Source organism: Kogia breviceps, chromosome 10 (assembly GCF_026419965.1).
Source record: "Kogia breviceps isolate mKogBre1 chromosome 10, mKogBre1 haplotype 1, whole genome shotgun sequence".
Lineage (NCBI taxonomy): Eukaryota > Metazoa > Chordata > Mammalia > Artiodactyla > Physeteridae > Kogia > Kogia breviceps.
The window spans coordinates 37,560,098-37,575,102 of record NC_081319.1 but is presented as its reverse complement, the minus strand read 5'-3'; the positions used below and the strand labels follow the sequence as shown (position 1 = coordinate 37,575,102).

The window sequence follows — 15,005 nt, the reverse complement described above, 5'->3', positions numbered from 1 at the left end:
TATTTCTACCTTTTCTACCTTTCCCCCTAAACTCTGAAAACTCTCTTTGCCACAAAGGATGATCACACGAAATGTATTTTAAATTACATATTATAAGATCTACTAGTATCTTCAGTGGAAACTAAGCAATATAGCATAGCAGAAGCTAAAAACATGGATTCTGGAGCCAGATGGCCAGTGTTCAAATCATATCTCTTCCCGTTTGTGACTTCAGTCAAGTTATTTAACCTCTCTGAGCCTAATCTGTAAAATGAGGATAACAGTCCCTATCTTACAGTTTCCCTGAAGCTAAAGTTAATATATGTAGTCTGCTTAAAACAGAACTTAAGTCAGAGCTATTTAGGTGGTGTTTCTATGGAAACTGGGAATCAATAACAAATACAAAACGAATTAATCTAAGGTAGATATTGATGCAATGGGGCAGGAGGGAGCCTTCTGGAGGTAGTACTCAAGTTCTATAATTTGATCTAGGTGATGATTTTATAAGTAAACAATCCATCTCTCAGTATCCACAGGGAATTGGTTCCAGGACCTCCCAGGGATATTAAAATCCTCTAATGCTCAAGTCCTTTGTATAAAACGGCATAGTACAGTTGGCCCTCCACATCCACAGATTCAAGCAACTGTGGGTCGACTATAAATTATATCTCAATAATATTAAAAAAACCCACAAAACCTGGGTTAAGCTCATATAGCTTGGCACAATGCCAGTCCTTTTTCACAGAATTAAGTCAAAGGCTTGATTATAATAAATAAAACAACATAAAAAATAAAAAGTCAATCAAGTTATAGAGTTGTACATTTTTCTTAGGAAAATAGCCAAAAGATCATTTTTTAAAATAGTCAGTAAAGGAGTAGGTAGGCCTGAAATTCATTTGCTTTTCATGCAATACACCAAAACACCCAAACTGAAGCCAGTTTGCAGGGTGAGAGAAATGACAGATGTGAAGGTACTTCAGGAAATAGCCAGTGAACTAACAGACCCACAGTTTGAAGGATGGCAAGAGTTTTGCCCCTATCTAAAATAAACTATACTTTGAATTCATCCTACTGTCTCTTAAAGTCCCAGTCTAACCTTAAAGATCTTTTTAAGATCTTGCTCCATATAACTTTATATTCCATTCCTACCTTATATTCATCCTCCACTCTGGTGGGGCCCATTTCCTCACTGCCACAAAAACATGCCCCAGTTCATTCTCCCCTAGATACATTTTTCAGTCACATTTGAACTTTTCCTAGAAAACCTTGTCTCTGCTTTCAATCAAGGTATAGTCTACCAACTTTCAAGTCCCTGTTCCAAGGAACCTTTACCACATCCTACACTGGAAAGCCCACTGGAATTGAAGTTAAAACCCAGTATTTTTAACCTTAGCTTTCTACTGCCTGGCTATAGTCTTTTGGGTTTTTTTGTTTGTTTTTTTGTTTGTTTTAGCCACGTTGGGTCTTTGTTGCTGCGCGCAGGCTTTCTCTAGCTGCGGCAAGCAGGGGGGGTACTCTTTGTTGTGGTGCGCGGGCTTCTCGTTGCGGTGGCTTCTCTCTTGTTGTGGAGCACGGGCTCTAGGTGCGCGGGCTTCAGTAGTTGCAGCACACAGGCCCTAGAGCGCAGGCTCAGTAGTTGTGGTGCATGGGTTTAGTTGCTCCGCAGCATGTGGGATCTTCCCAGACCTGGGATCGAACCCATGTCCCCTGCATTGCAGGCGGATTCTTAACCACTGCACCACCAGGGAAGTCCTATAGTCTTTTGCAAGCAGCTCAGAGGATGGCTATCTTTTAACAATGTAGCTCTCATACTTTTAGTGACAAATGAAGAAGCTGAGGTTCAGAGAAGTGTCTCCTACAGTTCTGACACACAAACGGTCCTCAAACATTTGCTGAATGAATAGAAGAAACGGACTCATTCAAATTCTTTCCATTCTCCTAACCCCTAGAATATTTACAAACCACACTGCCAATCTAGCACTTCATTATATACTATTTTGTACTACTATGCATTTTTTGGAGCCATTAGTTGCCTCCCAGATGGTTATCTCCTTGAAGATAGGGTCCCTCCATTTAGGCTTTGCACTGCTGAATACCATAGCATAATGACAAAGTTCAAGGTCAAATATGATAATTAATATGAAATAATCCTGAAAATAAAGATTTTTGGTTTTTGGGTTTTTTTGGCCTCACCACGCAGCTTGCAGGATCTTAGTTCCCTGCCCAGGGATTGAACACGGGCCCCGGCAATGGAAGCACCGAGTCCTAATCACTGGACCGCCAGGGAATTCCCGAAAATAAAGTATTAAAATATACTTTTTAATCTACTACTAACACTATCATCCCCATTTATGACTCTCTCCTCCTTTCAAAGGTACATCAATCAATAATCCACACACGTTAAATGCACAATACTTAAGATTCTTTAATTCACTGTGGCTGCACTTCAATTAGCTTGCGATTAATAGTTCTTAATCTCCAATGCCTCTACAAATGAAAATCCACTTTCTACCAGTCAGCAATAATCCTTTCCCTAAAAAAAAAAAAAAAACTGTACTTTCACATGTTCCCCATTTATCAAGAGCAATTATGAACATTTATCCCTGTTTAAACTTTCATAAGATCATAGTTCTCTTTTATCCCTAGAGAATAGATTATTGTATACACAAAGTTTTTTTTCTCTGCTACGATATCACAGATTAGATGTAAAAGAGCCCCACGTTCCAGAGGCTTCCTGCTGAGAAAAACCATGGGCATCCCAACCCAGCCTTTTTTTTTCACTTTCTCTTCTTCCTTAACGCATTCATTCAATAAAATTATATCCCACACATTTTACTATGTACCAAGCATTGGGCAAGTCAGTGTCTGAGGAAACACAAGGAGACACCAATAAAAATGAGTAGTACCTGACTTCAAAAAAACTTACAATTTAGTGAGGAGACACATGTAAAAAGATAATTGTAATATAAGTGGTAATTAAAATGGGGGGAAGATTTTTTTTCATTGAAGTATATAGCTGATTTACAATGTTGTGTTAATTACTGCTATAGAGCAAAGTGATTCAGTTATACATATATATACATATAAATATATTCTTTTTTCAAATATTCTTTTCCATTATAGTTCATCATAGGATATTAAATATAATTCTCTGTGCTATACCGTAGGACCTGGTTGTTTATCCATTCTATATATAAAAGCTTACATCTGCTAGCCCCAACCTCCCACTCCATCCCTCCCCCAACCCCCTCGGCAACCACCAGTCTGTTGTCTATGTCCATGATTCCATTTCTGTTTCACAGATAGGTTCATTTGTGTCATACTTCAGATTTCACATATAAGTGATATCATATGGTATTTACAGACATGATTCTTGAACTGCTTCCTGAAAGGACTAGAGCTTGCCAGGCAAATATACCAAGGAAAGGCATTTCAGGCCAAAGAAACAGCAAGTGTAAAGGCACACAGACACTGGAAAATATGGTTCTATTCCTCTCTGAAGAACAACACTATGAGGCAGAAAAAGGAGGTATAGACTAAATCATAAATGGCCTCACAGGTCACTCTAAATTACATTTCATTCTGAAGGAAAAGGGTGCCAGGGAAGAATTATGAGCTGAGGTATGACAATCAGATTTGCGTATGAAAAAGATAAATCTTTCAGCAAAGGGGATGATATATTAGAAGAGGGTAAACTGCAGACAGAGGAATAATGCACACTGCCTAATGAGCCAGTCAAGACATAATCAATACCTAATAAGGGAAATGGGAATGGGGAAGAAGAGGAAGCAGAAACCCTCAGGGCTTGGTGACTAAGTTGTGCTAGTAAAGGAATACACTAGGGAGAATGGTTTTCAGTTTTTAGTTTATAACTATTTACACCAAGGCAGGGAGTACAAAAGTACAAACTGTGAATGAAGAGGGAGGTAGGATGAAGATGACAAGCTCTATTTTGAACACAGTATGTTTCAGGTGTCTGTGGAATAACCAGGTAAACATGTGTACACCAATCAGCTGAGAAATGGGTCTGAAATTTTTAAGAAGAGGAGTCTGAAGTGAAAATAGAAATTTGAAAGTTAACATGAGAATAATTTTTAAAATCATGGACAGAGATGAAACTATCTAAGTAGAATATTTAGGGTGAAGAGAGAAGAGAACCACAAACAAAACCTTGGCGCTAAAACACTGGCAGGAGAAGAACCTAGGAAAGAGAAGGACAACAAAATGGCCTGAGAGGAAAGGGAAGAAATTTTAAAAGGTTCAAGAAGTAGAGAGATAAAAGACTAGCTCTGACAGGGAAAAAAAATGGATTGAGAATTCATGAAGTGAGCCTTCCTTCCTTCCTTCCTCCTCTCTTTCCTTCCTTCTTTCCTTCTATCTTTCTGTCTCTCTCTCTTTCCCTCCCTCTCTCCCTTCTTTCCTTCCTTCCTCTCTCTCACTTTGCTTCATCTGGGCAGTCAGAAATTATTTTGTTCTGAGAAGTGAGAATAAACTAGAGGAAGTGAAAAGAGAAGAAAGAGAATTACTGAAGGCCCATTCTATTCTCTTGAGAAACTATTTAATAGCCTATGTTATGCCAACACTTATGCAGGGTCTGAATGAGTGTTGTAAGGTCAGACCCAATGACCCCATTGATTTTCTGGCAGAGTATCTTTTCCAAGAACAATCCTGAAATGCAGTGAAACTTTAAAGATCTCGTGTAATATACTTTTACAGAGCTGGAGATAAGCTTAACATTGTAATTTGAAAAATTGCTTTAAAAATGCTTTCCTAGTTTTGGGGAAATTTTTTTCTTCCTGCAAACAAATATTTTATTACGTAGAATCATTAAAAAAAAAAACTTCTATAGAAAAAAAAAAAAAAAAGAATTCACAAAGTGAAAATGTTTTATACCATTCTCCAATTTCTCCTTTTCTTTTTTTTTGGCCACACTGTGTGGCTTGCAGGATCTTAGTTCCCCAACCAGAGATTGAACCTGGGCCCACGGCAGTGGACTGCCAGGGAATTCCCAATTTTTACTTTAAAAAAAAAAAAAAAAAAAAAAACTTAATTGTTCATACCTGGTAAGGATAGGTACCATGTCCTGCCCACTGCCATGTTCCTTTTCCCACTGCTCCAGCAGGGTAGTGAGCTCAGCTTTGGAGTCCACATGTACCGCTACTGTAGTCATGACTTGGCCTAAGGAAGAAAAAAAAAAAAAAAAAAAAAAAAAAAAAAAAAAACACACACACACACAAATGAACACAGGCAAATAAACTTGACATACTTCCTATGAAAAGAAAAGTGAGGAGGGAGGAAAAAAGGGATGAGCAAGCAAAGGAAATAACTAAAAGCATGGGAAATTTAACCCTTGGACCCATAGATAATTTTATTTGTGGTACAGTGGGAAATCCAGGATTGGGAGCCTGGATACTCATCAAGTCATGACAAGTCTTTTCATCTCTCTCAACCTCAGTTTGCTAGACTGTCAAATGAGACAGAGTACTGGATCAAAATCATGATTCTTAACCTTTCTAGGATCAGGAATTCCTGAGAATCAGACAAAACCTATGGTTCCTTTCTCCCCTCAGAAACACACATACAGGTATCCCTGCTTTTCAGAGAAGTTCGCTTTATGCCACTTCGTTTTTATGAAAGAACTACATTAGTATCTGTTTTTGTTAACCCAAAGAAATCTGAAGAGGACTTCTGCTTTTACGAAAAAAAGCAAAAAGCAAAAACAGCGCTGTGTTTGCTTTGCAGCGAGCCATTATAAAGGCAGTGTGCACCCCAAGTGGTGAGAGTGGCCCCGCCAAGCTCCTTCCATGGGAACTACACTCAGCAGCAAGCTGCTACAGTTTTGAACTGTGCTTGTGAACATCTGTGCTTTATCTCAATTTCTGTGCATCCGTGAGCAAGATGTGTCCTAAGGTAATTGCCTCTTCAAGTCATTTCAGCTTACGAAAGGTTTCACAGGAACACTCTACAACCTAAACCTATACATCACATGTATAATAATCCCAAGTCTAGATCTCTGAGGTCCAAACCTTTGAGGCTTTTTTTTTTTTAAATACAGAATACAGCAAAAACTACTCCCAGAAATATTTTGCTCTTGTAAGTCTACAGGGAAAGTTCTATGAAAGATAAGCAACACATTCCTGTTAATTCTAAACAACAGATCAAGAACTGAAGTGGATATCATTACCAACATGAAAGCTGAGAAAGAATATTACAAACCCATTCGTCCTTCAGCCTTCCTAATCTGTCTCACAGCTGATCTTCTGGAAGGAGAAGAGGCTGGAGAAAGGCAGAAAAAGTTACTGGGATGAGTGATCAGCCCAGGGGTACAGAAGGACAGGGAGGTGAGACAGGCTCTGAAGGAGCCGCATGTGACATCCACACGGCGAAGAGAGGTTTATAAGGGACTCCAAAAGGAATAAATGAGACCCAAACGTTTACATGGTTTACCGATCAACTTCTTTGCCAAAGCAGTCTTAGGATCAAAATGTCAAATCCTGCCATGCAAAATGTGTATTTTCACAGAAAGAGCAACTGTTCTGTAAAAAGTTTCAATCCACAAAGGCGTTACTAGCTCATCTAGGATTATTGTTCACTCTTCTACCATAAGACCAAATGAAATATATTTACCACCAACTCTCTAAATTTTAAACATTTATGTTTTAATCAAGTTGACACAATTCTAATAGTAGATAGTGATTCATGTAACCTGAGCTAGTCCTTACTCCAAAGAACAAATATTTCCAAAAAAGAAAAAAAAAGTTAAAATGCTTTTCTACAAAGAATCCACATTTTCAGTCTTTCTAGCCAAAGATATACTACAGATGTGACCAACTAATATGGATTTCTGACCTTAACTTGAGAAGACCTAGGCTGTATTTCTGACTGCAATCTACTAACTATATATGCATTTTTAAAGATAAATTTAATAGGAATAATTATAGATTTGTAAAGAAAAAAAAAAGTTGCAAAGACAGTAGGGAGAATTCCCATATACCCCTCACTCAGTTCAGGTTCACCTAACGTTATCTTATTTTATAGTGATATGGTGTCAAAATTAAGAAACCAAAAACTGGTACATTATCTTAACTAAACTCCAAACTTGATTCAGATTTCACCAGTTTTTCCATTCACGTCCTTTTTCTGTTCCAATATCTCATCCAGACTACTGCATGACGTTTAGTTGTCATGTCTCCCTAGCGTCCTCTGGTCTCTGAGTTTTTGAGTCTTTCTTCGTTTTTATGACCTTGCCAATCTGGAGGAGTATTAGCCAGGGGGTAGAGAGGGGCAATAATTTAACCAATTTTTTTCAACAGTAAAATTTTATGCTAAGGTAAGAGACCTAGAGACTGGGCAAAGTAGTAATATGTGGTAACAGCAAAATTAATCTCTTAAGACACATCCTAAAAGTGCAGGAGAGAGATGGCTTTACTGGTGCATTCTACCAAACATTTAAAGAAGAATTAAGATCAATCCTCAAATTCTTCCAAAAATTGAAGAGGAGGAACACTTCCTAATTTATTACATAAAGCCAGCATTACCCTGACACCAAAGACAGATAAAAACATCACAAGAGGGCTTCCCTGGTGGCGCAGTGGTTGAGAGTCCGCCTGCCAATGCAGGGGACATGGGTTCGTGCCCCAGTCTGGGAAGATCCCACATGCCGCAGAACGGCTAGGCCCGTGAGCCATGGCCGCTGAGCCTGCGCGTCCGGAGCCTGTGCTCTGCAACCGGAGAGGCCACAACAGTGAGAGGCTTGCGTACCGCAAAAAAAAAAAAAAAAAAAAAAAATACTAGAAAGATGAATGCAGCAGCATATTAAGAGGATTAGATATCATGACCAAGTGGGATTTAACCCAGGAATACAAGGGTGGTTTGACATATGAAAATCAATTAAAGTAATACATTAACAAAATGAAGGGAAAAAAATAATCATGTGATTGATAGAGAAAAAGCATCTGACAAAATCCAACACCCTTTTGTGATAAAAACATTCAATAAACTGGGAACAGAAGAGTTTCCTCAATACGGTAAAGGGCATTAATTATAAAAATCAACAGCTAACATTATACTCAATAGTGAAAGACTGAAAGCTTTCCCCCTAAAATCAGAAATAAGACAAAGATGCCTGCTTTCACCACTTAAACACTGTACTGGAGTTCTAGCCAGAGCAATTAGACAAGAAAAATAAAAGCCATCCAAGTTGGAAAGGAAGAAGTAACATTATCTTTAGTCACAGATGACATGACCCTATATATAGTAAATCCTAAAGAATCTACAAATAAAAACTATAGTTAATAAACAAGTTAGCAAAGTTACAGGATACAAGATTAACACACAAAAATTAGTTGTATTGCTATGTACGAGCAATAAACAATCCAATATGAAATTAAGAAAATAATTTCACTTCAAATAGCACTAAAAATAATAAAATGCTAAGGAATCAATTTAAGCCAAAAAGGCACAAGACTTCCACAAGGAAAACTACAAAACATTACTAGGATAAATTAGAGAAGACCTAAATAACTGGAAAGACATCCTGTGTTCAGGGATTACAAGACTTAATATTGTTAAGAAGGCAATACTCTCCAAAGTGGTCAATCGTCAGTACAATTCCTACCAAAATCCTAATGACCTTTCTTGCATTAGTGCAAACATCAATCCTAAACATATACGTAATTGCAAGGGATCCTGGATAACCAAAACAATCTTGAAAAGAAGAAAGTTAGAGAATTCACACTTCTGACTTCAAAACTACAAAGTACAATCATCAAAACAGTATGGTAGGGCTTCTCTCATGGCACAGTGGTTGAGAGTCCGCCTGCCGATGCAGGGGATATGGGTTCATGCCCTGGTCCAGGAAGATCCCACATGCCATGGAACGGCTGGGCCTGTGAGCCATGGCCGCTGAGCCTGCGCGTCCGGACCCTGTGCTCCACAACGGGAGAGGCCACAACAGTGAGAGGCCCGTGTACAGCAAAAAAAAAACAAAACAAAGCAAAATAAAACAGTATGGTACTGTCAAAAGGAAAGACATACATACCAATGCAATAGAATTGAGAGTCCAGAAATAAAATCTCACATTTATGGTCAATTGATATTCAACAAGTGGGCCAAAACCAGTCAACAGGGAAAGAATTTGTTGAAAGACCATTAGACCATTACTAGAAAGACCAAAGTTCTTTCAACAAATTGTGCTGAGACAACTGGATACCCACATACAAAGGAATGAAGTCAGACCCCTGCCTTATACCATGTACAAAAACTACCTCAAAATGAATCAAAGACTTCAATATAAGAGCTTAAACTATAAAACTCTTAGAGGTAAATCTTCATGACTTTGAAATTGGCAAGGGATTTTCATATGACATCAAAAGTATAAGCAACAAGGGAATAGATAAACTGGACCTCAACATTTAAAACTTCTGCGCGTCAAAGTACATTATCAAGAAAGTGAAAAGACAACCCATAGAATGGAAAAAAATCTTTGCAAATCATATATCTGATAAGGATCTAGTATCCATAATATATAAAGAACCCCTACAACTCAACAATGACAAAAAACCTGATTCAAAAATGGGCAAAGGGGGGCTTCCCTGGTGGCGCAGTGGTTGAGAATCTGCCTGCCAATGGCAGGGGACACGGGCTCGAGCCCTGGTCTGGGAAGATCCCACATGCCGCAGAGCAACTGGGCCCGTGAGCCACAACTACTGAAACTGCGCGTCCAGAGCCTGTGCTCTGCAACAAGAGAGGCCATGACAGTGAGAGGCCCGCGCACCATGATGAAGAGTGGCCCCGCTCGCCACAACTAGGGAAAGCCCTCACACAGAAACGACGACCCAACACAGCCAAAAATAAAGAAATAAATTTATTTTTTTTAAATGGGCAAAGGACTTGAACAGACATTTCTCCAACAAAGATATACAAATGGCCAACAAGCACATGAAAAGATGCTCAACATCATTAGCCATTAGGGAAATGAAAAACAAAACCACAATGAGATACCAATCATATGACTAGGATGACTAAAAGCAAAAAATTAGAAAATAAGCACTGGCAAGGGTGTGGAGAAACTAGAACGGACACTGCTGATAGGAATGTAAAATGGTACAGAAGCTATAGAAAACAGTTTGGTGGCTCCTCAAAAAGTTTTTTTAAAAAGTTAAACATAGAATTACCATATGACCCAGCAGTTCCACTCCAAGTTATATACCCAAAAAAATTGAAAACAGATATTCAAACACTTGTACACAAATGTTCAAAGCATATTCACAAGTGCCAAAAGGTGGAAACAACCCCAAATGTTCACCAACAGATAAATGGATAAACAAAATGTGGTTATATTCATATAATACAGTATTATTCAGCCGTAGAAATGAAGTACTGAGTCATGTCACAGCTGTGGATGAACCTTTAAAACAATACGCCAGGCGAAAAATGTCAGACACAAAAGGTCATAGTCTATGATTTTACTTATATGAAACATTCAGAATAGGTAAATCCATATACAGAAAGCTACCTAGTGGTTGCCAGGGACTTGGGGGAGGGGGAAATAGGGAGTGACTACTTAATGAATATAGGGTTTCCTTTTGGGGTAATGAAAATGTCTTGGAACTAAAAGAGGTGATGGTTGTACAACATTGTTAATCTACTAAATGCAACTGAATTGTGCACTTTAAAATGGTTAATTGTTAATTTATGCTATGTCAATTTTACCACAATTTTTTTTAAATGGGGGGAAAAAAGGTCCAGGAGGGAATGCCTCTTGGATAACTTAAGCAATCAGCCTAGTAGGGATTATAAAGTCAAAGTTTAAAAGAAATACTAACTCTAACAAAGGTCAACTCAAGGGCATTAAAATAGTAAAATTTTAGAGTTCAATTTAGAAACACACATGTACTTCTGGTATCATTTTCAAAATTTCCAATTAACTATGCCTAAAAATAATTATAACTTTGGGAATATTCATTTGCCCAGGGAAAACATAAACTTAAGCTAAAATAATAGTATCAATGATAATTAATTTTATTCTCAATGAAAGATTAACAAAATGCAAAACGTGCTGTCATCATGTTATAGACAAGACAGTGAAGGTACATTACTCAATTCACCATGTTCCAAAGTGAGTTCTTTTAAGTGGTATGCAGAATTTATGGCCTGTCTAATAGTGATACAATAGTTACCAATTACTGAATATCTGTATGAGATAGGCACTTGGTTAAGTAATTTATTTACATTATTCTGAATTTTCACAACCACCCTGCCCTTATTTTACAGATGAGGAAAACAACACAGAGAGGTCTCCAAAACCACTCAATTGGTACTTGGTAGAAAAGGGGTTCAAGCATTCAAATCCCAACTCTGCCAACATACCTGTGAGATCTTGGTCAAGTTATTTAACTTCTCTCAATTTCCTTATCTGTAAAATGGAAATAGTTGTTGCGAGGGTTAAATGATAATACTGTCCATACAATGGAATAATATAAAGCTCTACAAAAAATATGTAGAGGGAATTCCCCAGTGGTCTAGTGGTTAGGACTTGGCACTCTCACTGCTGGGGCCCCAGGTTCAATCCCTGGTAGGGGAGCTAAGATCCCACAAGCCACACAATGCGGCCAAAAAAAAGTCTTTATCCTGAAGGATGCCTGCCAAAGTATTTAGTGGTGCTATGTCTGCAACTTATTTTCAAATGGTTCCACAAAATAAATATATACCACATCTACATACTAAGAGAAAACATGGTAAAATATTAATAACAAGTGTTGAATCTAGATGGATAAATAAGTATTCATTTTACTATCCTTTCAAATTTTTAATATGCTTGAATTTTTTTCTAATTAAAAAGTAGGAGATGGGCTTCCCTGGTGGCACAGTGGTTAAGAATCCGCCTGCCGGGCTTTCCTGGTGGCGCAGTGGTTGAAGAGTCCGCCTGCCGATGCAGGGGACACGGGTTCGTGCCCCACTCCAGGAAGATCCCACATGCTGCGGAGCGGCTAGGCCCATGAGCCATGGCCGCTGAGCCTGCGCGTCCGGAGCCTGTGCTCCGCAACGGGAGAGGCCACAACAGTGAGAGGCCCGCGTACCACAAAAAAGAAAAAGAAAAGAAAAGAAAAAACCCGCCTGCCAATGCAGGGGACCCAGGTTCAAGCCCTGGTCCGGGAAGATCTCACATGCGGTGGAGCAACTAAGCCTGTGCACCACAACTACTAAGCCCAAGTGCCACAACTACTGAAGCCTGCACGCCTAGAGCCCATGCTCCGCAACAAGAGAAGCCACTGAAAATGAAAAGCCCACGCACCGCAACAAAGAGTAGCCCCCCCTTGCTGCAACTAGAGAAAGCCCACGCGCAGCAACAAAGACCCAACCCAGCCAAAAATAAAGTAGGAGAAAACTAATAAGAATTTCCTTTCCTAATTTGGACCAATTCTCAGTACACTGTAAGTGAGAAAAGCAAAGAACACTCTTTGCTTGTGTGTGTGTGTGTGTGTGTGTCCCTGGAAAAATATATAAGAAACGGATAATAACTATTACTTCTGTGGCAAGTAACTGATCTTCTGAAGGATAAAGGTAGAAGAAAGATTTTTTTCACTATATGTTACTATCCTAGCTCTACCATCTTCCACTATTTTGTTACCTTTTGTAACTTTTGAGTTAACCCGTCAAATCTGTTCTCTTCTAATACACAATACTATATGGTCTATTTGGCAAAAACTATCCCAAAGTCTAAAAAAAGTTCACGTTGAGGATTCCCATAAGGTTACAATTCTGAAACAAATGCCTGCAAGCACTCTTCTTTTAAAAAAAAAAAAAGTACAAAACCCACTGGGAAAAGAACCTAAGTTTGGAGCTTCAAGTAAAATTTACCCAATAATTAGTATAACATATTAGATCATGTATAACAATACTCTATTACTGTCCATGACCATGACAGAAACAACACTGGTAACAAGCCAACTTCAATCACTTCAAACCAACATGTGGTTCATTCCACCAGATTCCTCTATAAAGTTTAACTACTGTACAGCAGATAACATAGTAAAACACCGTGCTCAGCAACTACTCAAGAAATGTTGAGCATAAAAGGATTTCCTTCATAGTTCCCAAATTCTGTATATATTATTTCCTCTACATCCAAAAATATATCACCACTCGAAAATGAATAAGTGTAATATACAAAACCCAGATCTTGACAGGGTCAAGAAGAATAGCAAATCGATTCCTAAAGAGTCTAATTATACAAGCTTACAAAAACCTTAAAAGTAAACTGAGACAAGAAGATTACAGGACAACACTGCCAATGAACCCCTCACTCTGTACGTTAACAAAGCGTTTAGAACAGGAAGATGCTGTTAATAATTAAAACTTGTACACTAATTAAAAGGCTTCACTAAAAAGACAGGGTAAGGAAAAACTGAGGCCAACGTGACACGGTCAAGGACGAGTCATCTGGGACTCAAAAAGAACTACTACAAACACTCCAAAATTACTTCTTCAGCACAAGCACAAGCCAAGCGCTAACACTGCAATAAGAGGAAGTGAGACGCAAACCGTCTAGGAAGAGGGAGTTAAGCAAATGCCTGACATCCAGTTAAAAACGACTGTAACCTCCGGAAACAGGATCCCGAGAAGGTTGGCGGGCACTCCAAGGTTTGGCTCTAAGCTGCAGGACCCAGACACCTTTCCCTCCATCCCTCCCCTCCACCAAGGCGGCGGGGGGGGGGGTGTAGGAGGAGTGCCCAGAGAGCCCGCCCCCCCTCGCCCGACCAAGAGCCGGGCGGGTGCAAGGGGAGGTGGCAGGAGGCCGAGGGAGGAGAGAGCCAGCCCAGGTGACTGGAGCTAGAGGCGGAGACACAGTATGGGAAAGGGGCCGCCATACGACATGGAAGATGGAGCTACGCACCCCCACCCCCGGCCCGTACGGAACGAAGACTGGGAGGAAAAAGGTGATGAGAGGAATGAGAGGCGCCCCTCCCCAAGATAGGGGCGGGCACGCCCTTGCCCCCCAATCCGGGCGGAGGAGTTACTCTTGGGAAGCTTCTTTTGCGGACTGGAGGAAGAATGTGGAGGCCCCGCCCCCGAGCGAAGAATCTGGAGGATGAAAAGTCCTGTCAGGCCCCGGACCAAGCCTCCCGGTAGGCCCGGCCCGCCCCCTCCCAGCCGGCGGCCCAGGCAGGTGCCGCCCCTCCCCCAGCCCGGCGCCCACTCTCCCGCCCGACCGACCATGCACCCTGTCTCCTCGCGCCCCTCCTACAGAGCCGTCTCCCTCCCTTCCCCACTCACCTTCCCGGGCGGCTCCGCCGCTCCCCCCTGACCCCGCCAGCGGCCACTGCTCACACAAGCCGCCTCAGGTCCCGCACTCTCTCCCCCTCACTCACACACAACGCGACCGCGACTCCAGAGCGGCCCACATATTATACGTCACTCGCTCGCTACGTACGTTGCGCGCGCGCACGCGCGCGCGTCCCCCAACTTGGCGCGAGGCTTGCTGGCAGGATGCCGGAGGAGAACTGTAGGGCGAGCGGAGGAATATCTACGAGCCCCGAAGTCGCGTGGAAAATGAAGTTCCGCCTCTAGGGGCAGAGCCCACAAAGTCTTGATTGGCGCATGAGCAGTTTGCCCCGCGCGTTGACTTCTGGGGTTTGTAGTTTTTAGCATAAACGAGAACTGCTACGTACTCATTGGCTGCTCAGGAAGGCGGAAGCGAAAAGCGAGAGACTCGATCCTCCCAGCCCAAAGCTAGAACGGCTGGGTTACCTTCCCAGTGCTTTATTCGGCCCTCTGTGACAGGGAAGAGCCGTTGTTTTATTCTCCCATTGGCTCCATTATACCTAGAACCTACCAGGATGTAAGAAAATATTTCCCGAAGTGTAGAGAAATCACAGCAGTCATTAAGCAGAAGGCTCTGGTCTTCCTGTTCAAGACCTAGCCTGTAGGATCAATAAATATTTATCCTAGGTATTACATGAGAGGCAGAGAAAAGGAAAAAATCAAAAGGACATAGATTAAGGCAGAGCTGACCGCAGAGGTCA

At 40.7% G+C, this 15,005-nt stretch overlaps 1 protein-coding gene across 10 annotated transcripts in view; it reads right to left on the bottom strand.

The window, feature by feature from the left end:
- Window positions 1-14,554, bottom strand: part of DCAF1 (DDB1 and CUL4 associated factor 1) — a 96,326-nt gene extending 81,772 nt beyond the window's left edge. For 2 of the 10 annotated variants that reach the window (XM_067044052.1, XM_067044048.1), the window contains exons 1-3: window positions 14,257-14,370; window positions 11,350-11,395; window positions 5,040-5,157 (exon numbers count right to left, since the gene is read on the bottom strand). Coding sequence is in view for 7 of the 10 variants with exons in the window: in XM_067044048.1 (XP_066900149.1) it covers window positions 5,040-5,149 (110 nt within the window). In the remaining 3 variants the exon portion in view is untranslated. Of the gene's footprint in view, window positions 1-5,039; window positions 5,158-6,195; window positions 6,256-11,349; window positions 11,396-14,000; window positions 14,065-14,256 lie in introns of all 10 variants that reach the window. The other 8 variants (XM_067044047.1, XM_067044054.1, XM_067044050.1 and 5 more) reach the window with 7 other exon arrangements.
- Between the last annotated feature and the right edge of the window lie 451 nt (window positions 14,555-15,005).